The sequence below is a fragment of the Glycine max genome, chromosome 9, assembly GCF_000004515.6.
Source record: "Glycine max cultivar Williams 82 chromosome 9, Glycine_max_v4.0, whole genome shotgun sequence".
NCBI classification, from domain to species: domain Eukaryota; kingdom Viridiplantae; phylum Streptophyta; class Magnoliopsida; order Fabales; family Fabaceae; genus Glycine; species Glycine max.
Genome location: NC_038245.2, coordinates 48339785 through 48367155, shown reverse-complemented (window position 1 = coordinate 48367155; position 27371 = coordinate 48339785). Strand labels below are relative to the sequence as shown.

Here is a 27371-nt window from a genome sequence, read left to right as displayed (position 1 = left end):
GAGTGTAAAGAAAAGCTGGCAATGCAGACATAGGTAACAGAAACCGTGTTTTCTAACCTCTCCTTGTAGAAGATACTCCCAAGATAGTAAGAGTGAACAAAATTGCTATTTTTTTAAAAAAAATATTTGGTGAATTTGGTTGTATCTTAAATCCACACTACTAGGGAAACTCAACTCGGCCAATTACATATAACTACAACTATCTATCTGGTCTTTTTCGCTTTAGCCAACTTTTTCTTTCTTTTCTTAACAGCCTTAGGAACTTTAGTTTTACGTGCTTCTCTTTTCTCCTCCTTCACCTTCTTCTTATTCTCTTTCCTAGCCTCTTTTCTAGCAGCTTTTATATCCGCAGGATCCTCTACTTCACTTTCTGAGCATGAATCCTCTTCAGAATCACTTTCATCGTCTTCATCCTTGCCAGATTGACCCTCGGCATCATCCTCTAAGAGGTTAGATTTATCATCAGAAATAACCGGTGAATCCTTTGTGGGACTTGATTTCTGCTGTTGGGTTTTTTGCTGTGAAGTCTGTGTTAATGACAGAGCATGTTTAAGTCCAGTAATGGTCTGATAGTATAAATCTTTGGTGTCCTTCCCACTTGTTATCCGTTGTACATCCTCCTCAGCATTCTTCACATCCTCTAGTGTCTTCGGAATATAGGACTGTAACAAGATTTCAACAAAATTAAATATGTAAGAAAAAAGAGAAAAGATAAGACCACAAAAACAGTGCCCATGAAAATCAAATCTGAATCCCATTTCAGTTCTTCAAAATATAAAAACAAAAAAAATAAACTCAATATCACATATATGCTTTGGAAAGAAAATAAGGGAATGGAGAGTTAAATAAGAATAAAGAAAGAGTTTTATAGTTCCATTATATATTAACAAACTAGTGGAGTGTTGGAGAACATGTAGTGAGTTAAGAGCAAGAGGGCCCCATGAGTCCAAAGTGTCATCAAGGTATCTTTGAACAAACAGGCTACTTGAGCTAAAAGCCAACTACACTTTCACATTCTAAGATATGGTTCACACATAAATTCTAATATGGTAATCACAGTTCATATCCAAGAAAAACTAGAAATAGGGCTTAGAAAATGAAAATCGGACCTGATGCTTCTAAGACTCAAGAAAATAAACACAAACCCAAGTAATAAATTAAAGCAAGATCTGTGACTTCTAAGACCAAAACTTGAAGCACAACGCAAGATTAAAGGCAAGTCACAACTGAGTCAAGTCAGTTAGACTCGAGGGAGTGTTAGAGAATAAGCCCCATGTAGGTGAAGATCAGGTTTTGAAATTTATTTAATGATAATAACAAGGCAAGTTACCTGCACAAATACAGAGTCTGCAATCTCATCCTCAGCAGACACATCTCTCGCCAAAATTTTTTGTTGCACCTAGAAATATTTTGAAAACCATTAAGATCTCTTTTAAGTTATTCAAAAAGTATGAACAATAATAAAACAAATACCAAATACCTCTTCTAGGTAACTATCCACGGCATCATCAGTAATGGATGCATCGACAATAAATTCAAACAATTCTCTTATTGTCATGACTGCTACACCATGCTTTTTAAAGAAGTCCTGCAGGCCAAAAAGCTACTTAATCACACTTTTTCCATATTATCCCCACATCAATTAAGGAAGTGGACAAAAAATCTGTAATTTACAGCTAGCCATTGGAAATACTCACAGATACATGAACACAATCTTCACGCAGAAAATCAAGGGCATGAGGATGTTCAGGATCAACAGCTTGAGAAACATCAATGATATACAAGTGACCCTGACAAGTGACAAATAAAGACCATATGAATTAACTATTGACAGAAAGACACATTCAATCAATGAAATATAAACTGGCAAAGGGGGTGTTCACCTCAAAATAAAGTATATTATATTCACTGAGATCACCATGCACCAATTTGCATTTCTGATACAATGTCCGCATTGCAATAATAATCTGAAACAAAAAATGCTCATGATTTCAACTTTAATTATTCGATGCATGGAATAGACCTTCAAACCCTTAGAAACCTAAAAGAGAAGGGTTTCCATCAAGAATGAAACCTAGAAGAAATGTGTGACAGAAGTGTCTCCATTAAGAATCCTTAAATGCTCCAGAGACAGTATAAAATTTTCATACATTAACCATATTAGTGAGCTTTTTTTAGTAATCACTCTAGACAAGAGTACTAGCAACACACTCATTCTAACACAATCTATATTATTGGTTAAAAATTATTGGAAACTACAAAATCAAGAATGATGCAAATCAAATAAGGACCCACAAAATTTTGTGATCTCTAATAAATTTCAAACAATAGTAGTGTCTTCAAAAGAGTATGTTAGAGAGTGTTGCTAGCATTTCTCTTCTAGACCATAAACTTCTTGGTTTTGACAACCTAAATAAGAAGCTTATATTATAGCATCCCAACAGCATAATATTTAAGACACCTGCAAAAGGGTTTTAAGTACAAAACCATGCTAGTATCATTAGATACTGTTATGAATAATGATTTGACAAACCTCAACATAGCCTTCCCGCAACTTGTCTAAAGATAAAGCTGCATCTTTAAGACGAGGCGCAGCCCAACCAGATTTTCCTGTGAGAAACAACAAAAACAACAGAACTTCAATAAAATTGTATTTGTAATTTCTACTTAAACAATAGTCTGCATTACCAGAATGAAATGATATATGCAGCAGCAAGAAATTAAAATTTCTACAACTGATGATAATAAATTTGATATTATTGAGGGTAACTACAAGTAGTTCCACCTTCAATACAAATGAAAAGAGCAAGTAAACTATTCATCATTTTTTCATATTCAATGGTAGAGATTTATACACTGATATTCCATATAATCAACTATAGACTGATAGATAATCAAAAGCAATCGGTCACACATAAACAGTTGATATGGTGTAGAACACCTAATTATATTCTAAAAATGATCACATAATCACATTGATCAGTCACCAGATGATACTCTAAAATTCAAAACAAAAGTAATACCTATAAATTCCATAACCAGAACATGTAGCCTCAGAAGATATGGCGTAGGACACCTAATTCCTGCTGCCTTAAGCCTGCAATCAAATATAGAGGGGGTAAAATAAAGAAACAACTCAGGCAAACATGAAATCAAACTTTTTGTTTCTCTTGGACACAACCAAAGGAACAAACCCACATGCACAGCATGCATACAAAAAGGAGTCACTTTAACAGAAAAAGAAAACGTAGTACAGAAAGAAAAATTGATGCAAAAAACACTTCCTCTCTAGTGCACACAAACTAAATTCCTTTCAGAGAAACACTAAATTCATAAAAGATCTTGCACCTAAAAGGATAAGCACACAAGTTCCTGGTTCAAGTAAAAGACATTATGGAACTTATCTAAGATCCATAGCACTTCAATTCATAACCTACAAATAAGGATTATTAACAATACCCCCAATGACGTATATTGTACTTCAATTTTACAAGCATTTTAGTAGAAAAAGAGAATGAAATAAGAACAAATACAAACCTCATAAGATTTCTCATTTCTTTCTCAGCCCATGTTTTTACCATTTTCCTGGGATTATGCTTGCAGTATCCATTTCGAAACCGGAAGTCTCCTTGCACATATCTATCTCTATCCCTGATATCGATAAGATCATATAATTTAGTTCATAAAACAAACAACTTTGAATCAAGAAACTTCGTCTATAGTCAATGTAGTAGAAATACATTACAATTTACAAGCTGCGTTCATGCTGTATGTATCTAAGGAATATATTAAAAGAACATCTATCTAGAAAGTATTAACAATCCTAAGCCCAGAGATTTCTATAAATTCTTCAACAATATTTTATACACAGAAAAACAGAGAGAACAGAAGGAAGTACAGATTATCAAAAACCTCATGCCCCAGTAAGTGAATAAACCCCCAATTTAATTACGAACAGAAGCATAGAAGAGGAAATGGATAGCAATATCCAGCACATGGACAAAACCTTTGCACGATAAAACAAAAACAATAAGAAAATTATGCTTGAATACATGTCCCAGTTTTTTTCTTTAAAAAGAAAATAATTTATGACTGCCTATATAATTCTTTCTAAACATTTCAGCCTCCAATACAATCTATAGCAACAGAAGAAGCTGAAACAAGCTACAGCTGTTGTACTTACTTAAATACCAGAACAGATGTTTTGTATACTTTAATTGCAAGTTCTTGAGTATCAGATTTAGTTGCATGATAAACATTTGCCTGTTAGAAAACAACAAAGTAAGAAACGGAAATGTGGTGTCTTGATATCACATATAGTCGATGATCCAAACCATGTCATCATCATAAAAACAAACAGGTAAACAAAAGCTTCAAGTGTATCACATACTTCCTTTCCAGTTGAAATGCATCCATTGATATCATGAAAGACACCTCTGTTCAGCATCTTAAATAAAACCATGCGAGTTCTAGGATCAATTGCCTGGAAGAAACTTTAGAGTTACTTGCATAGTAATTGTTAAAAAAACATCAGCAAAAAAATAAGGCTCGTACATATCTGTCTGAATTCTGAACATGTACAATTTCTTTTCTTTTATGGAGAACAAAATCATATATATAAATAAAAAGAAATTTAAGTACCGGATTTCATGAAATAACCACCACTCACCTGCTCAACAGTAGCCCGGTCTGCTTTCTCAGTAGTTTTAGTCTTCCCAATGGCCATGTCTCGAACACTTCCACGAATTGCTGTGGTCACAGAATTAGACATGCCAACATTCATCCTCCCTTCCCATTCCTGCACCACCAAGTATCTATCTTAAAATTCGAACCAAACAAACATACTCCACAGAACCCAAAGAATAGAATCACCTCACAACCGAAAATTCAAACAAATCCACATCATCGTGGAGAGTCAACAAAATAGAACTCAGAAGTCAAGACCACGCACCAATGGCACCATCATAAAATTAAAAAAAATTCTATATTTAACCGAGCAAAAAAAAAGACCTCTTTAGTGTTTCTAGTGAATGAACAAGAACAACACGCACTAACAGGTACGAAAACAACTACAATGAGGGAATCACGTTCACCACCAAATGCACTAAACTTATCCCAAACTTAAAACAATGAAATTAGCATGTTTTTGGTCCCCTACGATTATCCTCCTTCAGACACGGCGTAAGACGCTAAATGTTGGCGCGTCTCACAGCGAGGATTCAAACCTTGATTCGCCACGTTGTGCAAAACTAGCAATTACGCTAAACCCAAACCTTGTTGGTTAATTTGAGTGGTCTATGAACATTCCTAAAACGATAAAAATACAAACTTTAATGAACAAACGAATAAAAAAAAGTGACCATTTTGATGTTTAGAGTGAACAAGGAAATACGCATTTGGTTATTTACAAATTATGCACGAAAGGAAGCAAAAGGGTATGTAAGAAAACCTCCAAGGGTGAAGCACGAATGTGATGGGAGAACTTCTGGTTGCGATTGGCGAGAGGTTGGAGAGTGGAGGAATGGTGGTGGTGACCGCCGTGAGCGTTGGGGCGCCACAAAGTGAGGGAAAAGGAGGAGCCTTCAGCTTCCTCCTTCGAATCCAACCAGTCCAACGCTTCACCGATTTCAGAATCCGAAGAACTCCAAACCTCTTCTTCTTCTTCATTTTCTTCTTGTTCTTGTTCTTGTACTTGTTCCGTGTGATTATGGAGCTTGTGCTCGTCGTCGTTTTCCATCGCTGAGTGTGTGCTGTTGCTAACACAACTAACAGCTTCCTCGGTGCCCGGTGCCGCCATTGGGGCTTTGGAACAAGAATAACCTACACAGCTACGCTCTTTAAGATTTAATTGAATATTTCTTTTTAGGAATTTAATAATTAAAATTATATAGTTATATGATTGAATATTTCTTTTAAGTTTTTCTTTAAACTAGGATATTACATATTATAAGATAAATTATTTATCATAAGTATAGAATATAATTTATACATCATCTAAAAAATATATAAGTTATATGTTTAAAAATATTTATTATCATAAACTTTGCTTTATAAATTAAACTTTTTATCTTGTGAAATGCACAAACTAATATATATATCACATATTGTGTTGAAGCGCAAATCGGTAGACAAATTGGTGAACAATATTTGACTGTGTCCCTTATGTTATTACATAGTAGTAGTGATATGATATCATATCACCGAAGGAGAAAAACCTCCAACAAAAGGGTAAAAAAATATATATTATATTATATTTAACAACTCTTTGTTTAAATACATAATAAACATCTCAAATTAGCTTGCGATTAAACTAATTTGTAAGGAAAAAAAAATGTTAGACAGTGAAATTCAACCAGACAAAAAGAGTGTGCCAACAACACTTAACAAAAACACCTTTCAATAGTAGGATCCCTGAAAAAAAGGGAGGAAGCAACTCATGTTTCCTATGCTTCATTTTGAGGCTTTTCTTCTGTGTGTTTCTCAGAATCAGATTCTTCTGGCTTTGGAGGCTCTTCTTCTCCTTCAGCTGCAGGTTCAGCAGGTTCAGCAGGAGATTGTGTGGCATTCTTCTTGTGGTTAGCAGATTGGAGTACATGATGGTAGTTCCCTTTCTCCATGAAAAGTTGTTGGAAATGATGCCTGCAGTAGAGGACACCATCCAGGGCAGCATAGGAGGAATGTGTGAGGTGGCAACCTGCATGAGCACATCTGAAGCAATTCTTGTGATAGCATTCCCCTTCAAGTGTCATCTGTTTAACAAGCAAAAGTTCTGTAATTAGTTCAGTTCAACCAAAATGTCTAATCTAGGTGATAATTAAGAAATCAGTTTATAAAGACAAAACTTAGATTCAATTCCTTAGGTGCTTTTCACGCTGTTCTCCAATCAGAATTAGAGTTTTATCTCGAGAATCTTTAATGTAAACATATATTACGCAAATCATTGAGGTGAAACTGAAATTCTGATTGATGAACAACACGAAAATCACCTAAAGAACCACATATATGCTTTATCTGTTTACAAAGACACCGTAAAATGTGTCTAAGATAGTAATGGGGAAAAAAATCTTATAATTCCTTTGTGTCATTATTGATTGTGAGTCTTACAATAGAGTTTGCTGATATTACAAACCTTTTCCAGAGGATAGACTGTTTTTGAACAAACTGAGCATTTGTCTAGAGTTCCACTGAACATGGATGAGAGTCTGTTGGGGGTCTTATGCTGTAAATGAAGATTACACAAGAATATTTGAAAGAATAAAATTATATAGCTGCTTTATGACTCAAGCTTATTATAAAAAAGGTTTTCAATAATGATGATGATGATGATGTCCCAAGTAAAACACCCCTATAGTCAAAATGGAAACATGTGTTTAGGTTGGATAGTGAACACACCGTCTCATTTTGTTTATCAGAAGACTTTGCTGTGCCGCAATTTTGTTCATGAAAAACAACATAACATGTTAGCCAAGTCAATAGAAAGTGACAGGTGCATAATAATTTGTACCTAATGAGATTGTGGTTGAATAAAAATAGTAAACAAAGTGCTGAACAAAAGATGGTTACATCTTACCTGTTTGAAAGTTCTTGCTGAAATTGCCAGATTCCTTGAAAAGTTGTTCAAAGTGTGGCTTGCAATAGAGGACACCATCCATTGAGGAGTAGGTGCTCATCTGATAACCAAAATAAAATATATTGCACCATTAGCGCCAAAGTTTGGAACAAGTTTAAACTACATAAATGTCTTCTTTCATTGTATCAAACCATATCAAAGTACAAGCTTGGTGATAATGTCATTACACATTTTAAATTCTAGCACTAGGAATCCAAGATAATCAAAATTGGTAATCCATGGAATTCAATAATGTGCTAGATACCAAAGCATTTTACTTCATTTCATGAATGAGTTGTGCATGTAATAGCAAAGTAATTGCATGCTTCTTTTCTATATGATTTTGATGTCATTACAAACTATTGAATGCCATATTCAACCATAAAACATTCTAAGAATGAGACAATAATGAAACAAGCATATTTAGCAAACATATTTATAGCAACAAATTGAAGAATTGAATAACAACAACAAAGGGTGTGGAAGAATCATACCGTAAGGCACCCCTTGCAGTGACTGCATCTGAAGCAGTTTTTATGGTAAGGTATACCTTCAAGAGTTAACATGTCAACCACATAAACAGTCTTATCACAAGCCTTGCATTTATCTGTAGTTCCTGTGAATGACATTTTGCTCTTTTTTTTATTTTCCTTCCTCAAGAATTATGCAAAACAAGGCTCAGGAATCTTCTGGCTGGTGTTTATGTTTTTCCTTTAATCCAGGATCTGAGGAATAAAGAGAAGTTCAAGAAGAGAGAACAGCACTAATAACCTTATTGCACCTTAGACAAATGGGGATTGAATAAAGTCTTTGATATGTCTAAGCAAAGTAATTTATATCAGATTATAATGGATTTAACTGCTGTGGTAAATGATTGACAAGTGATTAGAGACCTCAAAATAATAAGCAAAAGATAGGAATTTTTTGCCGTAATTTGTGGATATAAAATTATTGTGTGGAGTGAAAAAAGGTTGCTCTCTGACCATTTCAACAATATTCAAACAAAAATAACTCATTCCGGCCAACTTTATTTTTTCATTTACTATTCTGGAATGAGTTTTTTTTATAATAAAATGGCCGAGAAAAGAAGAATTTCATAATTAAGATGTGAAATAGTTATATCCAGAATGCATAATCCAAAATATTTTTTAATACATAAAAAGGAATTTTATTTTTAGAATCTGATAAATTAAGAGGACTTTGCATTCATAATTTTTTTCACTTTGTCAAGTGTCAACCAGAGGCTACAGAGTGAAGGTAGTCTCTTTTCTTCTCAGAAGTCTCACCCAATTGGTCCTAAGGAATTAGAGCCTCACATCTCCAATCTAAAATTATTCAATACTATAAAAATGTTATACCTGGTGTGAAAGGTTGAACAACGAATTTAAGATCATACCTTTTGTACTGTTTCTTTTTTCAATTATGAATAGGATCATTTACTAAACTTAAACTAAAAGGATGTTACAAATTTATGATAATGTTTACAAAGAAATTGAATATAAAACCTCTGACCTAGATTCTCTGCACTATTACCCATTGTGGAGCTCCACTTTCATGATGCTACTGCCTGGTTCCTAACTCTGTAAAGTTTTTCACTTATGTGTTTACCTAGTATTTTGTTTATCATAAGATTGGTTTAAGTATTCACTAATTTTTTTAATAATTAATCTTTATCAAAACATAATTGATCACTTTTAATTGGAGTCTTTATTTTATTCATGTTATGATACATTGTTTAAAAAAGATCGAACTTAATTTCACTTAAATTAATATTTAATAGAATTATAAGTGTTTAACTATCAGGCGACTATCTTCAACACCTAAACAAATTGATAAAAAAAAAAAAACATTAGTTAGTCTAATATACAACTTTATCATGACACTTATCATGTGTTTGGAAGTGGTGAAGTGGAGCGGAAAGAAGGAAAATTCTAAAAATTAGTATGAATCCTGCACTTTGGTTAGATTACTTTAATTTAAGTATTATTTTTAATTTCATTGTACCAAATACACTATTATAATTTTGTGTTTTACTAACCGAGAAACTAGTTAGACTTATTGTGTATTTTGTTCGAGTAATTTTTAAAAATTAATGTTTATATTAATGGTTTTTATATAATAAATACTTAGTACATATTTTGGTTAGAATTTTTACACAATTTATAATAAAATAATTTAAATGAATACTTTTGCTTAAATTATGCTATGTCAATATAAACATAGTCATAATAGAGATCACTTAGCCTTAAACACCAATGACATTCCAACCAACTGACAAGACTGTATGACCACGATCTGTCTTCTCTTATCCCATTTTGTTTTGAATCAAAACTGGAATTTGAAAATGGTAGACAAAGGTGTGTCTCTATGACTATTAAAAATGACTTCTGATCATATAAATATATTATAATCAATATATCCATCAACTGTTCAGAAGGCTAATCATCAAATATATGTTCGAACTTGAAAAGGCACTATAAAGTGGAGACAATGACCATGGAATTTGATCAGAATCAAGATCAAAGCGACGTCATTTGAAGATCAAAGGAAAATAATTCAGTAAATATTTGCCATAGAAAAAAACTCGGTTTTCAGAATGTTCTCTCATCTCATATCTATCCAAGCCTTTTTCATTTAAGCCGAAAAATAAAAATAAAAAAACAAATTCATGGTATCCAATCCTTTTCATGATATATATTTTCCTTTATTAATTAGAACAACTTGCAATTGCCATTTATCACAATCATATTCGAATCATTTGCTTCCATTTATTAAGTACGTATTTTGAACCTGCATATTGAAGAACCCCACGTCTATAGATAAGAACGAAACAACATACCAACTCTTTAGGACAATGAATAGATGATTAAATTTCTTAAGCACACTGACAAAAGTTTAATTTTTTAATCGTGTGTATGAAAAAAAAATATTAAAAGAGGATTTAAATTCATTTTAGTGATTTTTATACCTCGAAAATTAATCCCATAACTTATAATTGTAGGATATCTTGCTTCCAAAAAAAAGAAAGAATAAAAAGAGAACTAAACAACATCACCTACCAATTCATTGCATGAAAATTGTATTTCTCCGCAGGTTATAGTTATCTTTTAGATATATCACGTATTGCTCAAAAGTTCGTTCATAACACAAACATGTTTGATTAATGTTTAATTTAATTTTAGAGAAATATATATAATAGCATATTTTCAAACAGCCTTGGTATTTAGTATGAAGTGTTTCTGCACAAAAAGTACGAAATGAATTTTGACACTGTTTTATTTGTCATTGTTATTTTTTTGGCTAAAAAAATCTCTATTTTGATCCATTCCATCAAGTACTAGAGAAAAATCAAGTGTAAAAAAAAATGGTCTGTATCATAAACCCATATAAAATTAGTGTAAAAACATTGGTGGGCAATCATATTTTCCACTATGCAATATATCCTGAATTATTTATTTCTACTTGGATACGGAAAGGATGAGATTGATAGAACAAAGTCAACAAACTGTGGAATTCGAACAGAATAGTCAATATCCGGGGGGCCCCACAAATACATGCAAAATCGAATTCATTTTCACTCACGTACACGTGGCACCGTGTCGTGTGTCGGCACATTCTGCAATGTTTCAGTACGTGCAACCACTCACCTTTCTCGTTACTCCACTGCACATTCACCGTGTGATGATCCAAAACCTTTTTCTTTTCTTTTTGATTGGTAGATGAACCACAACCTAACTAGTCTTATTTTTGTAGTTAATTTGATCTATCATTTCTTTAGCTTCTATTTCAACAAAAAGAAATCTTTAACTTCTATAATTAACACCTTTATCACTTTTACTTTTATTAAAACTCACAAACTAAAATATCAGATTAGATGTAAAATGAAAAAAAAAATCCAACTCTTCAAATAATTTTACACCCTACTATTTCTTTAAGTTTTATTAATTTTTTTACTAAACTTCTAAAAAATTTTAAATTGTTTGTATTTCAAATTATTACAAATCCTTAACTATTTGAACAAAAAGAAAAATATTTCGAAGATTATAATTAAACAAGAGAACTATATTTATTTCATTATAAAAATAAAGGGGTTTATTTTTAGACTTAATTGTATATTTTGTCTCAAAAGTTTTACAAGTTCGCCAATTTTGCTCTTAAATTATTATTATTTTTTGAATATTTTGCCTCCTAATTATAAAAGATCGCAAATTGTCTTAATTTTAGTGATTTAAAAGAAGGAAAAAACAAAACTATTACAGAGTTGTCTTAATTGTGACAATTTTAGTATGTTGAAACAAAATTTGTGATATTTTGTAAACTGAAGGTAAAATTTGCAAAAAAAAAAAAAATCTTGATGACAGAATTTACAAAATTGTGTAATTTTAGAGAAAAAAAAATACAATTAAGTCATTTTTTATTCCTATTATTTATTTTCTGTTTTTACATTAGCTTAATATTTTTTTGGCTCAAGGGTTACTATAAGCCTAATAATGTCCAATATAGCAGAGTTTCTATCCAATGTAACCATAATCAATGGTTCAATATCTTGGACGTGCTTACCCTTTTCTAGGGTGCAAAATAGTTGAATACCTGAGAAACAATCACTTTATTAAGGGTCCACCATGTTTCTTGGAACTTTTGTATATAATATAAATAGTAACATTTCCTCTGTTTTTCTCTCCCTCACTCTGCTTCTGTGTTCTGTTTCTCAATTCAACTTTCCAACAAGCCAACGGCAATGCCAGAGCTGCAATCGAAGCCCGAAACTGCCCTAGCTCCGGCTCCGGTTGCGGCTGAGGTGCCATCTAACGACGCTGTTGCAAAGAAAGCTTCTGAAACAGAGGAATCCAAGGCTACTGTTGTTGCATCAGAGAGTGAGTTTTTTTTTGCATTCCACGTGTTCATGTTCATGCTTTCATACTCTGATGATCGTTTTCAAGGCAGAAAATTCGTGGGTTTTCATCAAAATTTGGTTTTGTTGAGCTGTGGAGTTAGTTTGTGTAACCAATGTTAATATGAAAATTTGGAAACATGGTTTTGGTGCAACACTTCTAAGGTCTTGATCCCTTGAGAGAGTTTTAAGGATATGGATGGATTGGACGTTTTGAATGAAAAGTGATCATTTCACAACTTTTTCCAATAATTCACTTTCACTTTTGCCTGATTTCCCTGAGTTTTGTCTATATGCACTCTGATTGAACTCTTGATGATATTTCTTTCATTTATTAGATCTGTATGCTGTGAGTGATGTCTTCTTAATGGGGACAGGGTAAGGAAACCATTCGATTATATATCTTCTATATACGATCTGTATACTGTATTATTTGGCTTGCAGGAGTTGGTTTTAACTAGTATTAGGTCAACTTTAATATTTAAATATTATTATTACAACTAATTATCATAATAAATTTTAAAAGTTATACTTATCATATAATTAAAGTAAATAAATATCAAATGAGAAAATTATCTTCTATATATAACCTGCATTCTTTGGCTTGCAAAAGTTGGTTCCGTGATTTATTTAATGCTTATTTTGGCAACGTGAGTGTATTTATGCTAACGGTAGTGTTTTGGGAGTCAAGTGAAACTAACTGTATTTATGCTCCTTTATTATAGTAAAGAGAAATGATTTGTTACTAATAAGAACAACATAGATAGATAGCTATGATTTTTAAGCATGTTGATTAGGCTTTGAAGTTTTGATTCTTGTATTAGTATATGAAAAATATTTGATTACAAGAAGTTATTCCCAATACTACAGTATTGCTGTTGTACTCTAGAAATGTTGTCTCAACTAGCCATATTTCATCATATCTTGTTCTATGAATGATGAGTTTCTTCTCTGACCCAATAAATGATTTTTGTTAGGCCCTCCATATATGTGATCATAAAATGTTTTTTCCCAATGGCGTGAGGAAACGTGTTTTTCCACTCTGGCAAACGATGCTTTAATTTATAGGCAAAGTTATTCTAATAATAAGACAATGCGCATCATGATTCAAATCCAACAATGAGGAAAAAACTACATTATGTTATGTGTATATTTATTTTATGCTAAAATATTTTCTTTTTGAATAATGGATTCTTATGTTCCAGGCTGTTGGCAACTATATCAGTTAAATCTGTATCTACTTTTTCTCATTTTCATTTTTTTTTTTGCTCATCTATCTTTAGAACATGTTTTTTGGGGAGGGGAATTAGGAAAATGTTAAAGATATATTAGTTTTATTTATGAGAATTCTTACAACTGGCACAGCAAATTATACAACTAAAAGAAAGAAATATGAGATGTCATAAATTATATGATGGAAAGAAATAAACACAAAATGTCTTGTCTTATAAAATAGTAGTATTTTATAAGTTGTATGAATAACACTTTTTTTTTTTTTGCAGTAAATGTTGGTGATTTAAGAGTTTTTGGCATTAAGTTTTCTATCTGTTTCTCCTTGGTTCTGTATGATAATTTTACATTGTTTGATATATATTATTAATTTTGGTTTGACAATCAATAAACGATTAAACTTACGTGAGTCATGCTTGAATTTCACTTTTAAACAAACACTTATAGGTGATGCTTTAGTTGCACATAGTTGGATGAAGACAACCAATTGCACAGCACTAATGCAGCTCCCTGGCCCTCCACCCATTAGCTTTCTCCAACTTTTTTGTGACCCATAAATTTGCTTGATTGGGACAATTCATTCAATAATATAAAATTACAGTCTATTTGATGAAAATATTAATTTCCATGTTATTTATATTTTTCAACATACACTATTGATGATTTTACTGAATAATCATTGACATGACTGTGTACATATTTACACAGCATATCTCACATGCCTTTAGTATAGGATGTTTGTTTTCTGTCTTTTGCTGAATTGGAATATCTCAGTTAAATGTTGGTATGACCGGTGAAATGTTAATTGAGCATATACTTGATATTTGGATGCGAAGGTTTAGTAAATAAACAACACCACTATTACTAATATGGCCTTATTATTACATCCACATTTCTCTCTTTGAAATAGTTAGACATGTTTGGATAAGCTTATAAAAAAGGACTTTTAGAAGAAAAAAAATGAGATAAATTTCTCCATAAGTTAATTGGTAGAAAATTTCTCATATAATTCTCTTAAAGATGAGAAAATTTCTATAAATTAATCAGTATATAAGTTAATTTTAACTTATAGAAAAACTTATTCCATTTTTTTTTTAATTTTCTTCTCCAACATGTCCTTCTAGATAGACTTATTTAAATAGAACCCTTAGTACCCTTTTATATCATTTGTTTACTTTACTAATTTTAAGAAATTTTTTTGGAACAACAGAGACACCAGTTCCTGAAAACAAACAAAGCTCAAGAGGATCCATTGATAGAGGTAAGGGTTGACTGTTCACATATTTCAATTTACACTGTAACAATATCTTATAGTCATTTGAATATTTGATCTTCATTAAAAAGTACATTTTAATATTTGGAGCTCCTAGCTAATTAATTTCTCAATCACCTGAATGAGTATATTCACTACTATCCTGTCGGGTATATACACATTTGCAAATGTATACACGGATTTGTAGCTGACATATCTCTGTCTCTTCCTTGGTAACTGAATATGTGCTAGGACTAACACAATTACGCAATCTATTCACAAAAATCCTGTTAGGAGATGCTGATTCACCAGTCACTTTTTTTTTTATGGCATATCTATTCCTAAGCAATTCACTGATGTTTATGTACTTCAATGGTCTACAGATATCGCTCTGGCAGAAGTAGAGAAAGAGAAAAAGCTGTCCTATGTGAAGGCATGGGAAGAAAGTGAAAAGGCCAAAGCAGAGAACAGGTGAAGACTTTATGTACTTTTAACAGTTTGCCTTTAATTTTTTTCACGCACCAATTTTCTGACACACCTTGCTTCACTCTTCCTTTCTCATCTCATCCTTCCCTCCAAGGTGTATGCTTCAAAGAAGTGACAATATTTTTTTTTTTTTAATAGTTAAAACCAAGTCACATTGCAAAAGCAAATGCCACTAGGAAATAGACAACCTATCAAATAAGTACTTAGTTGGTACTATTGCATGACATAATCCTAGCTCCCAACCCTTCAATTGTTCTCATGCCTCCAAGAGAGTTGAGTCTAGTGGAAGGGACTAATCCTCTTCTCCTCTATAACGTGGCAACCCAAGCTTCGAAATTTTGTTAGGAGAGGTACCTGTATTTAGTGTCTAATAGTGTTTCAAATATGATTGCCTTTGAAGAAGAATGCCTCTGGAGAACAAAAAAGAAAAAAATAGTTTACATGCCTCCCTTAGTCTTAAGATATTGTGATTTTTGTGATTAGTAGGCCATGATGATGATGATATGCCATTTCATAGATTATTTGATCCTTACTAATTTCCAATGTATGTTCATCTCTAAACTCTAGAAATTATTTGATCTGATAACAGAGCTCAAAAACAACTCTCAGCTATTGCTGCTTGGGAAAACAGCAAGAAGGCAACTCTTGAAGCTGAGCTGAAAAAAATTGAGGTAATACTTAATTAACCGGTTCAGTATTTATTAGCATGGTGACATGCTACGTAATAACATGATGTATATGGCACTGGACCGAAGAAAGTGCATCCTTTCTTAATATCAATCAATAATTCAATATAATAAATTTGGCCTATGTTTCCCTGCATGACAAGGAAAAGGATGCATGATATTATAATATACTTGATATATGGATCCCTTCTTTTTGTCTTTAAAGATAACTTAAAAGCATGTGCTATGAAATAGATCAGAACAGATTCTACTGTCACAAATAAAGTAAATGAAGTCTATCAAGTGAATATAGAAGTAAATATTGTACTTTTGCTGAATAATATAGCTTTTAACTTGATGTGTGAGCAGGAGCAACTGGAGAAAAAGAAAGCAGAACATGGTGAAAGAATGAAGAACAAGGTGGCCTTAGTTCACAAGGAAGCAGGGGAGAAGAGGGCAATGATCGAAGCCAATCGTTGTGAAGAGGTTCTCAAGACAGAGGAAGTGGCGGCAAAATACCGAGCAACAGGAACCACTCCAAAGAAGACCATAGGGTGCTTTTGATTTTTTTGCATTTTGTGTCTGATTTCCAAAATAATTTGTAATTGCCCATTTTGTCCGTGGTTTCTAATGTTTTGTTCTCAATGTTTTCTATGTCTAAGAAATAGTCCAAATAAAACAAAATTTTGTAAATGTCTTTTGTTTTGATCATCTAGCTTGGGCGAAATGTTCTATGCAAAGGTGGTTTTTCCTAAGAGTACTACTCTAATATCAACTAATTGAGTTTCTCTTTATACATTCTTCTTATCACTATTTCCCATTGGACCATCTCGGCCTATAAAGTATCTAGAATTTAAAAGAAATGCATAAATATATTTTTGATCCATATATATATATATATATATATATATATATATATATATTTGAATTTTGCATTTGATTTATAATAAATTTTTCTTTTAAATCTGCTTTTTGATATTTGAACAATTTTGTATTAAATTCTCGCTATTAGTTAAGTAATGACCTGTCCATTAAATAATAGAAATCTAAAACAAAACTTTTTACATGTTAGGTAATAGATTTAAAAGAAAACTTTTTAGAAATCAAATACAAAATACGAGTATTTACCAGGAATAACAACATATTTAAGCATAAAAATAATAAACAAAACAAATTTTCACAACATCCTTAGAAACAAGAATTTAATTTTGTCTGGAAAAGATGACAAATAACAAGCAAGCGGAAGGAAACTTGATCTCTACTCCCTCCCTTCCAATTAACAGTGGGTTTAGTGTGTTTGGGCTGGCGTTCCTAGTCCACGTATTGTCGTTTTCCGCATCAAAAAAGAACAAAAGAACAAAAGATGCAAATTCTAGTATTGATCCACGTTTGTGAGCTTTGAATATGTTACCAAACATGTGGGTTCGAATTACATCGGTAAGTGTACCGATTCGCACAAATAATATAAAACGGTAAGATCGAGTATTATATCTTCAAGAAATTTGTTTCACTCAGACCACGTACATTCAGTATGTAAACATTTGTATGGATTAAAAGCAAGGTAAATGTTAAGTTTTGTACTAAAAAACTTATTTGAACATAAAATAAATATCTAAAATTATGAAGGTGAAAACTATCAAGTAAAAAGCATTGGATCATTCTACTGAATTTCCCTTGATGTTTAATATGTATTTTTCTCTATTTAATGTTACCCTAGTGTTCTTATGTTGAGAAACTACTTAAACTAAGATCCCTCTAATGAATGAGCTTAACTCTCTTTAAATTTCATCCTTGATTCCTCAACAAACTTAGTCTAAAAGAGTTGTATTAAGCCTACAACATAATATGGACTAGATCACTGCACTCCATTTCTAGACATACAGATTTGTAGCTTGCTCTACCAAGTTGTAAGGCTTTAAAGCATTTCGCAACGGTAAAAATTCTAACTATACATACAAATGGGTGATCAAGTCATAAGCATGTAAAATAAGCATAGATAGAAACAATGAACACATAAAAATAGCATTAAATAGATAGTAAAAGAGTGTTACATCAAGGTTTCAGCAGAACTCCCCAACAAAGAGGCTTAGCCTTTCATTACAAGCAATGCAATCTCACAATATAAGGAAGGAATAGTTTTGAGTGAAAGAAAATGGCAAAAAATGGTTGAGGATGTCTCCTACAACCTCTAAACCCTAAACTTCACTCATTCTAACCTAAGTTCTCTTTGTTGCCCTCTTTTTGTCTCTTCTGCTTCCCCTTTTGCTCTGTTTTTTACTCTCCCCTTTTATTTCCGCCAACTTCAGTTTTTTAAAAGTTCTTGGACCTTTCAACTTTCGAAGGCTCGCTTAGCAAGACTGGCTCGCTAAATGAGAGTAAGTGAATTGTGGCTTAACGAGACTAGGCGCGCTAAGCGCGAGAAGAGATAACAACGACCTCGTTGGGCGGGGGCTGGCTGCACCCTGGGCGAGCACATCTATGACTGATCTTCTTCTAGGGTTTCTCAACGTGCTAAGCGAGCCGTATGCCTTGCTTAGCAAATGTCACTCGCTGAGCGGATCTGTCTCGCTGAGCGAGTCATCAATTACTTGAACCTTCTCTTCTTTGGCCTGAAACTGAGTTGAATTCAACATTAATTTACAAAATGAGAGTATCTACTCTATAGAATCACACTAAACAGAAAAATATATATAATTTTTACAAAAAGAATCATAATTTGGAGGTAAGAGGCTATTTCCATGCAAATATTCAACATAAAACTAATTCCTAAATAGCAACTAATAGTTAACAACAAATTTAGGCAAATAATATGATGCACATAACATACAAGTAGATTAATTGACACTAGATTTTAACGTGGGAAATCCATTCATGTGAGAGAAAAATCCATGGTCCTTAAAGTATTTTTAATGGGATTCTTGAGCTTAAGACTCCACTCTCTGTCTATTAGATCTACCATTATTTTTATTTAAGAATTTTTCATACTAAAAATTGAATTTCAAGAAAAGAATTTCCAAAAACTTATTTCTTTTCAATTTTTTTTTGTGTAAGTAAAATTTAAAAACTCAAATTGAATTCTATCACTTAGTAAAAAGTGTCAAAATTTCTTGTATTTTATGTGACATCATAAAACCTAAAAAAAATGATTGAATCCCAAAATAAATTCTATCACTAAAGACACTCTTAGCTAAAAAAAACAATGTGATGTCATGTCTTACTTTTTTTTATTAACAATCCCACGTCATACTATTTGCTCATATATCATAATCTTATCAATTTTGCTCTACATTTATCCCATCTATTTAAAATAATCACGGATTAATTCAAAAAAACTCGTTTATTAGATAATTACTTATTATTAATTGATATTAGAAACTTTTCATTTATATATTTTAAAAAAAGTAAAAAAAATCCATTATAACTAAATTCATTTATATAAATATTAAAAAAATCTAACTCAATTGGGTGATAAATTATTATAAATTTATATATAAATAACTTTCTGATAAGACTTTAATGATATTATGAGTAACCGGTCTTTGTACTTAGGACTTTAGGAGAAACCACCGGTCTCTTCATAATATTAGCTTAGATTTATGTGATCATGTATTCAGTACTTCATTTACTTTGAGTCATGATATTTTAATTATTTTCATTTTGTTACTTTAGATCCTTTTCCTCCTTCTTGGTCATGTTGGGGTGTAATGAAAACTGAAAAGGTTCTTAGCTGTTTGGCTCGGTTGTCCAGGATGAATGAATGCTCCGTGTATACCTGAGTAGGACAGTTATTTAATGATCCATAGGGTGTCTGTATCTCTGGTTGGTGTGACTAGGGATATTTTGCCAAGTTTATTGTTCAGTACGGTTCATATTCTGAGACAGAAGGACACTAGTTGGCTTTCTAAATTAAAATTGGGTGAAAGTGGAGTTTGAACATGTACGAAAAAATAAAAAATAAAAAATCTTGAAATTAATAGGACACAAACCATTCTCTAGGAGGAAGTCAAGAGGCAACAAAATCTTACAATGACAATCCAAGGTTAAACGGAAAATAAAAAGTTATTTTATATAAATGAGCAAAAAAATAATAATATCAAACATGTTTCTCATACATTATGAAATAGATCAAAGTATAGAATTAACACCTTAGGCATTGATCTAAGAGCAACTCATCGGAGTAAATGGACTGCTATAAAGTATAGAAAAGAGAGAAGTATAGGTATGATAAAAGATGTGATATAAAAAGAAAAATAAAAATAACAAGTGTTAGTGAAGAGTGGGATATATATGATTGTATATTATCACTCAAACTTTTTCTGCTTTACCTTTAAACCTCTCATAATTAAATACAAGTATTCAAATACAGAAAAAAGGATTGATGAAATTTTAAGGCAGAGGAAATGTCCTCAAAGTGGAGCTAATGAGAATTAATCACAGGTTTCTGTGTTCGGATCACACTAGACCATATGATGATAAAGTACTATGAATGATCCAGTTTAGAAACTTGTGATAAACCATCCATATTGTGCTATGAGTGATCCACAATAATATTCAAAACAGAATTCAAAACTATAAAGTACTATGAATGATCCAATACTATGAAAATATAGTACTATGGATGGTTATAATTCACAATTGTGCGCTCAATTTTCTTAATTGCTATTCTTCATATGGTTTTTTTTATACCGAAACCTGATACACAACATATTCAAAACATAATCAAAGCCAACCCGTGCAATTAACATTTACTATATTCATAATCAGACTTGAACTATAAAAAAAAATCCACAATAATTGTCACACCTATGCTGATTAATAATGACCATATTCAACCAATTTCCAAGTCATGTCATTCTCCTACTTCTTCAACCGCTTATATAGATAGCAATATTACAAAACACCACACCAAAAGCTACATCACACAAAATATATCATTGATGCTTCCACAATGCACTAAAGTGGACACATAAAAGAGTTTCCTTCCAAGAAGCTCATGTCATTGTTTATAGGGAAATCCAACAAGAGCTGCAAAGCAGTGTCTGATGAATCTTCCATGTCATTAGAGCTTGAGGAGTCGGATCCACGAGTCCCCCACTCAAACTCTTGTTTGACAATGCTAGAGGGTGTGATAATTTCTTGTTCATTAGAAGCCAAGTCTGCATTTGTTGCAATTGACTCACACTTGTTGGAAGATGATCCTGCAGAAAGAGGACTGTGGCAGGAACTAGTAGGAGTATTAGTAGTAATGATTTTGTTGTTGTCATTATCAGCTTTGTGATGATGAACATTGCGAAATGCCTCTCCAACTTCAGAGTTCCAAATGCGGAGAAAGTAGTCAGAATCAGTGGTTTTATTGTTATCTGAATTAGGATTGGTATTGTTGTTGTGGCTGAACCTTGATGACTCGTTCGAGAGCCTGGCCTCGGCTTCGAGTCTGGCACTCTCCCACTGAGCCATGTGGCGTGTGGAGATTGATGCAGGTGCCTTGTGAAAAGGGTAAGTCGATGAGGCCAATGGCTCGTGGGTTTTGGGATCAAGACCCATTCTTTTGAGACGCTTCTTCAAGTGAGTATTCCATAAGTTCTTTATCTCATTGTCTGTTCTCCCTGGTAATTGAGAGGCTATTGCAGCCCACCTGAAATTTGTTTATCTAGTCATAAATATGCCTTTAAAATAAGAATCTGAACTGATTCAGGTAAAGAACAAACCAGAAATTTTTACGTACTATGTTAACATAATAGTTCACCCAGCAATCTTCTATATTTTATTATAATAAAGATCAGTTGGTCTCCAGAGTAGTGTAACTATGTAAGAGTTTTCATTTAGTTCTTTTTTCAATTTTTAGGCTAATAATTAATGAGTTTGGCCACATCATGGAAGAGGGTAAGAGGGAGTGAGAGTTTCTCAATAGAAGTACCAAAACCCTTAAATTTTCAAGGATATCATATAATTTCTCTTATTCTAAAGTATCTGCAAAGATAATCTTGAGAGGTCTAGAACGTCTTTCACAGTCACAAAATGAGTGGATCTTGAGAAAAACAGATCAGAAGTTGAGATTTTGAGTGGGGAGGAAAAGGCTTAATTAGCCCAGATAAAAATGTATTCACACCATTTGTTGTCTTGATTTTATGGATATGAGCCGAAAGACAGAGATGGAAATCTAATGGTGGTATGTTTGGTTTAAGAATTTTTTTTTTCCCACCTTATTGTATAGGAAATTTTAAAAGCAAGACTTACTTTGTTTTTTTAAACATTTATCTATATAAAAAATATTGAAAAACAGAAATATATAGCTCAGCCAATTAGTTGTTACCTATTTCCTAGGATGCCATGAAGCTGTATGACTAGTTTTTCTTCCTCAAGAGTAAAGGGACCACGCTTAATGTCTGGTCTGAGATAATTTGTCCACCTAAGCCTGCAACTCTTGCCACAACGAAGAAGACCTGAAAGTGAAAATTAATCTTATAAATCTATGGAAACGTAGAGGTCATGAATATTAAGTTAAATAAAACAGAATAAACGGTCAAGTATTCTTTTATTTGTTTGACAAAGGTTTGAGGGAAATAAAAGATTTTTTTTTAAGTGTCCAAAGTGGAGTCATGGGGCACTTGACTAGTTTGTCTGCAATATAAATCTAGTGAAAAGAAAATGAAGCTCAAGTTTTGGTTAAGATTAGGATACACACAGAAAGAAAAAAAATAGAGCAAAATAAGATCATAGGCTCATAGCTTAACATGAAGAAAGGGTAATGTAAACGTAATATATAATGCTCCAACCTCCAAGTACGGCATTAAATTTGTCTCCTACTTTAAATTACTTTACTTTTCATATTCTTGCCTTTTAACTTTTAAGAACATGAAAAAGAAGAGTGGGGGAAAAGGTTAAGAGGAGTTAAGAGGTAAAGCTTCTCTTCACTTGTTCAATAGTTGTTAAATTGGAATGTCATGTGTTAATGTTATCATAGGCATCATTCCATGAATGTGAATATAGCCAAAGACAGCAACTTTCTTACTCTTCAACCCAAAATTGTTGTAAACTTCTAATAGTTCAGTGCAATGGTTAAACTATGTTACTAACATAAAATGGATAAAACTAAAATCATCCAAGCCACTTGAAAACAAGGATTAAAGCCGATTTTAAAGAAAAAGTTATGCAACATACTAATATACTTAGCAAAAACTAAAGTGATTTTTAACAAAAACTAATACAAATTAAACAAAGTAACAACAAAATAACAATATCAAAGTGTCAAAACCTGCCATCCTTGGAAGAGAACGCCAGCTTCCATGACCACCATTTTTCTTGATATAACTAGAAAGAATTTCATCCTCTTCAGCTGTCCAAGGCCCTTTCTTCAAACCCTTCTTGTCACAACATGGTGTCCTTCCCATTATTCTTTCTCAAACTCTCTCAACAACAACACACACCACAGCAGATAAACAAAGTAAAAATATCACAAGCAACAACAAACTTAGAGAGTACCCTTTTAAAGTCCACACTCCACCTTTATATTTCCAACACTACAGAAACACCCCAGAAGGCAATCAAAGCAAAGAGAACATAAATAAAATAAATAGTGAAGGACTTGGAGATGCTAAAAGGTTGATTTGAGGTGGCATTGCTATTGGATGGGGGCTTGCTTGCAAGTATGATCAGCGAGTTTCAAGCTGAAAGTGTGCAATAAATGCCTTTGCTGTAGCATTGAGAAGTTGCATCATCATTGAGACAAAGAACTTACACAAACAATGAAAGAGGAGGAGAGTATTAATTAATAATGAGGGTGTGCGTTTTGCATTTTTTTTGGTTTTCATTTTGCACAGAATTGTGGTGTGTGAGAGAAGCAAGATTGCAGTGAAGTTGATAGTGACAGCATTAATTGCGGAGAGAAAAAAAAATGGAATGCATTGATGGCGGATTCTCTTCCAGAAAAGTCAGTGCAGGATTCAAAACCAACAGAGACAGTTAAAGGGAAGGACACGAACATTAATGGAGGGTCCAATTACTGGCATTTCAGGGTACGAACACATACCAGGAAATGAATGAATGCTACAACAAGACATGATGTTTTCTCTTTCTTCTTTATGGCAAACATGACCAAGAGCAACAACTTATTTTCATTTATCTAAATGTTAATTAGTGTTTTAAAGATATTAATTAAGAAAAAAAAAGAGAAAATAAATATTAAAACACACAAAATTATATTATTTATACTTATTTTATGTTTTTTTTATAATTTTCAATAATTTTTTTTAATTTTTTAACAAATGCTCTAAAAACTTGGAAAGATGATTTTCTTAATTAGAAATAGAAGACCATGACCTATTATTATGATTATTATTCCCAATGTCCTAGATTCTAAGTTTACTCATTCAATCAAGACCTATTGTTAATTTTTTATTTTAAAATAATTAATGTCGTTTAATATTATAAGATAATTATATTAATTATTTATTATTCGCGAGTTTTATTTTATGTGAGTAAATTAAGTAAGTCTGTTAGACAATTAAATTAGTTGATATGAACTTAAATGAACAGATATTAGTGTTGACCCATTAGGAAATAATAAGAACCCGAGTAGGTTAACACGTTATAAGAAGATTATGATCTCAATATATTGGGTCATCACACATTGTTTCTCTTATCTCCATATGAAGAGTTAAGAATGTTCTATCAAAGAATAAAGAGATTCTGGTTAAGGAAAAAATCATAAAGCCATCGATTATAGTACTAGACCGTTATCCATTGTCTTAATATCATTTCTAACATATAATAAGAAAAGCACATAGATAAAAAATCAACTATAAATTCAAGTATTTATCTATCCTTAATAATTGTAAATCCTAGGACCTTCATTAATTATTCTAGATTAGGACCTACTTGTTCCTTTTAGCTTCTGCATAAAGAATAAAGATTACCCAAAAATAAAAGAAAATTTCCTTCAATTTAAATAAGTATTTTAGATTGGAATTTAAATAAGTATTTTTTTTACAGAGGAATTTAAATAGGTTAGTGATTGGAACATACGCTTTAATTTTAATCAAATGGCAAATGATAAACGAGATCAAACTCTAAGAATTAAGGATAATGTAGTACTAATACAATCATTATTAAAATCTAAATTACAGATATTTAGGCATTTATTTTTAACAAACATAATTAACTGAAAATCTTATTTCTCAAACATGTAATCAACCGTTTGATCTATGAATTCCTATATATGAAAAAAGGTTAGGAAATATTAATTCTTTATATAGATGTCAATATCTTGAAAGATTAACTAGTCCTTATGTTTTGGCTGAAAGATATAATGCTCTGAGCTAGCTAAAGAAAAAAAGGGCTAATCTACTGTTTTATTCATAATTAGAGTTATCACTGCATGCTGGTTATTTTGGTAAGGTGGATCTTGAGAAAGTGAGATGATCCACGTACGGAGTAAGAAGAGATTTGAGAGTCTTGGTAGTTGGTATGCATATATAACTTCATATTCTGCAGTCTTCAGTCGTTGATAATCTCACACCTATTTGTGAATATTGTTTTATTGGTTAAATTGGACAATATATATGGAGTAGTTTTTTTCTAATAATTTGAGAGGCGGTAGATAATCTATTTTAACACGAGTAAAAGATTTGTGAGCAAAACATATTGGAGAAAAATACACCCCTCTCATATAAACGAAAGAATTTGATATATATATATATATAAAGAATTCTACATTATTATCCAATGATATAGTATATACATTCTCACCTTATTTAATGATTGAATTTAATGAACATATATATAACTTATCAGATTCATAAAATAATATGATGTTACAATATTATCAAATGACTGTATAAGAATTTTCTACCAAACTGCAACAAAATTAAATTATAAATGAAGTAGAAAAGTACAGTTCTTTTATTTTATGATAATAGAAATCACATCATATCCTATTTGAAACATAAATGACAACAGGGGCCCATCTTGAACTCAACTAAGAAACTGTATCTACCTGCAGGTCTAGATGTGTTTGTCTTCAGCTATTTCTCACTTTTCAAAACACATTCTAACATTCAACATGAATTCTACTCACACAGTCACATATACATATCATTCGCGACTAATTTAACTAAATGGAAAATCAAACACACACTTAACCTTATAAGTTACTCCCTCCTCCATTTTCTTTTATAAGCACAAAAAAATCATTTTTTTAAATATAACCAAAATTTAATTACTTTTATTTTATTTAATGAGATTATGTTGAAAATATTATTCATTCAATAGAGAATTGTGCTTAATATCAAATTTTAATGAAAGATAATTTTTAAAAAATGTTATTCTTTAATTGGAAATAACATAATTTAATGAAATAAATTAACTTTCTTAATAAATATGAAATATTTTTTTTTATAAAAGAGAACAAAGGAAGTATAACCTTATAGTGTGTATATTTTGGTAATATAAGGTTTAGATTACTTAGGTGGTTGACTCAATGCAAGGTCAGGAAATATCACCAACAGTCCAACACCCCAATGAGAATTTAAGGTGAAATAATATATCAAACTCAAGTCCTATACTTCTAAAAGCGAAGATGAATCCCTTGTAAAAGTCCTGGTCCCAGCCATTGTGTTTATCATAACGCAAAAGGATGTTGGAGAGAAGGGAGAATCAAGCTCCTTTAATTTGATGAACGTACATAAAGTACATTAAACGAGTTAGCATTTTAATTCATTTATTATTAAAATATCACCTATAGTATACGTACGCATGAAGGAAGGTCACATGACAATAATCTTAATTTTTTTTAGCCCTTTGGTTTTGTAGAACATTTGCTACTGTTGACTGGGCAAGTGAATGGCAGAAAGGTGGATGGAAGAAAGGAAATTCAACGAATGGTCAAATACAACCATGCACAGACAGCAACAGTGCTAATGCAATGCAATCATCTACTAGTAATAAATGCAGTCAAACATTTCAACCTCACGTTCTAGCGTTATCAAAAGCGATGTTTTCAGTTTGCTACTCAGGAATTGTTTTGGGTGATAAAATTAGGTGTAGACTTTTAATCTTGGTAACTTCAACAGCAAAAGTCAAGACATTTAAGATTAGGACGGCTTTGAAATAAGCATCTAATTTCGATTAAATAATATAACAGATATATCTAAAGAATTATTCTTTTTATCAGCAAAATCACAAACACGTACGTTATATATTAGGCAGGGATATGAGGGATACCTTAATTCTTTTAGGCCT

General features: G+C 31.9%; 4 protein-coding genes across 4 annotated transcripts; 1 reads left to right on the top strand and 3 right to left on the bottom strand.

The window, feature by feature from the left end:
* Positions 1-93: 93 nt before the first annotated feature.
* Positions 94-5849, bottom strand: LOC100817637 (serine/threonine-protein kinase RIO1). The gene is made up of 12 exons (XM_003534526.5): positions 5450-5849; positions 4670-4798; positions 4391-4483; positions 4184-4263; positions 3538-3651; positions 3024-3097; positions 2534-2610; positions 1884-1967; positions 1698-1790; positions 1481-1588; positions 1331-1399; positions 94-662 (listed from the first exon to the last, which is right to left on the bottom strand). The coding sequence occupies exons 1-12, from the start codon at positions 5795-5797 to the stop codon at positions 204-206; spliced, it is 1728 nt and encodes a 575-aa protein (XP_003534574.1). The 5' UTR covers positions 5798-5849; the 3' UTR covers positions 94-203.
* Positions 5850-6227: 378 nt separating this feature from the next.
* Positions 6228-8371, bottom strand: LOC100788569 (LIM domain-containing protein PLIM2c). The gene is made up of 5 exons (XM_003533568.4): positions 8104-8371; positions 7571-7670; positions 7393-7421; positions 7130-7219; positions 6228-6749 (listed from the first exon to the last, which is right to left on the bottom strand). Exons 1-5 carry the CDS (start codon positions 8236-8238, stop codon positions 6444-6446), a joined length of 660 nt encoding a protein of 219 aa, XP_003533616.1. The 5' UTR covers positions 8239-8371; the 3' UTR covers positions 6228-6443.
* A 3882-nt stretch (positions 8372-12253) lies between these two features.
* Positions 12254-16927, top strand: LOC100817104 (remorin). The gene is made up of 5 exons (XM_003534525.5): positions 12254-12483; positions 14941-14991; positions 15366-15453; positions 16058-16139; positions 16503-16927. The coding sequence occupies exons 1-5, from the start codon at positions 12348-12350 to the stop codon at positions 16695-16697; spliced, it is 552 nt and encodes a 183-aa protein (XP_003534573.1). The 5' UTR covers positions 12254-12347; the 3' UTR covers positions 16698-16927.
* Positions 16928-20835: 3908 nt separating this feature from the next.
* On the bottom strand, positions 20836-23960 carry LOC100816569 (transcription factor MYB17). Its single transcript, XM_003534524.5, has 3 exons — positions 23389-23960; positions 22447-22576; positions 20836-21768 (listed from the first exon to the last, which is right to left on the bottom strand). The coding sequence occupies exons 1-3, from the start codon at positions 23522-23524 to the stop codon at positions 21087-21089; spliced, it is 948 nt and encodes a 315-aa protein (XP_003534572.1). The 5' UTR covers positions 23525-23960; the 3' UTR covers positions 20836-21086.
* Positions 23961-27371: the final 3411 nt, after the last annotated feature.

Coding starts and splice junctions, on each gene's coding strand:
- LOC100817637 (XM_003534526.5), bottom strand. CDS start 5,797: ATGGCGGCACCGGGCACCGAGGAAGCTGTTAGTTGTGTTAGCAACAGC. Junction 4,484..4,669: donor ACCGGGCTACTGTTGAGCAG/GTGAGTGGTGGT, acceptor AGTTTCTTCCAG/GCAATTGATCCTAGAACTCG. Junction 1,791..1,883: donor ATAATATACTTTATTTTGAG/GTGAACACCCCC, acceptor GTCACTTGTCAG/GGTCACTTGTATATCATTGA.
- LOC100788569 (XM_003533568.4), bottom strand. CDS start 8,238: ATGTCATTCACAGGAACTACAGATAAATGCAAGGCTTGTGATAAGACT. Junction 7,671..8,103: donor ACTGCAAGGGGTGCCTTACG/GTATGATTCTTC, acceptor TTTGGTTATCAG/ATGAGCACCTACTCCTCAAT. Junction 6,750..7,129: donor CAGTCTATCCTCTGGAAAAG/GTTTGTAATATC, acceptor CTTGTTAAACAG/ATGACACTTGAAGGGGAATG.
- LOC100817104 (XM_003534525.5), top strand. CDS start 12,348: ATGCCAGAGCTGCAATCGAAGCCCGAAACTGCCCTAGCTCCGGCTCCG. Junction 15,454..16,057: donor AAGGCCAAAGCAGAGAACAG/GTGAAGACTTTA, acceptor ATCTGATAACAG/AGCTCAAAAACAACTCTCAG. Junction 16,140..16,502: donor CTGAGCTGAAAAAAATTGAG/GTAATACTTAAT, acceptor ATGTGTGAGCAG/GAGCAACTGGAGAAAAAGAA.
- LOC100816569 (XM_003534524.5), bottom strand. CDS start 23,524: ATGGGAAGGACACCATGTTGTGACAAGAAGGGTTTGAAGAAAGGGCCT. Junction 22,577..23,388: donor TTCTCTTCCAAGGATGGCAG/GTTTTGACACTT, acceptor TTTCACTTTCAG/GTCTTCTTCGTTGTGGCAAG. Junction 21,769..22,446: donor CATGGCATCCTAGGAAATAG/GTAACAACTAAT, acceptor AACAAATTTCAG/GTGGGCTGCAATAGCCTCTC.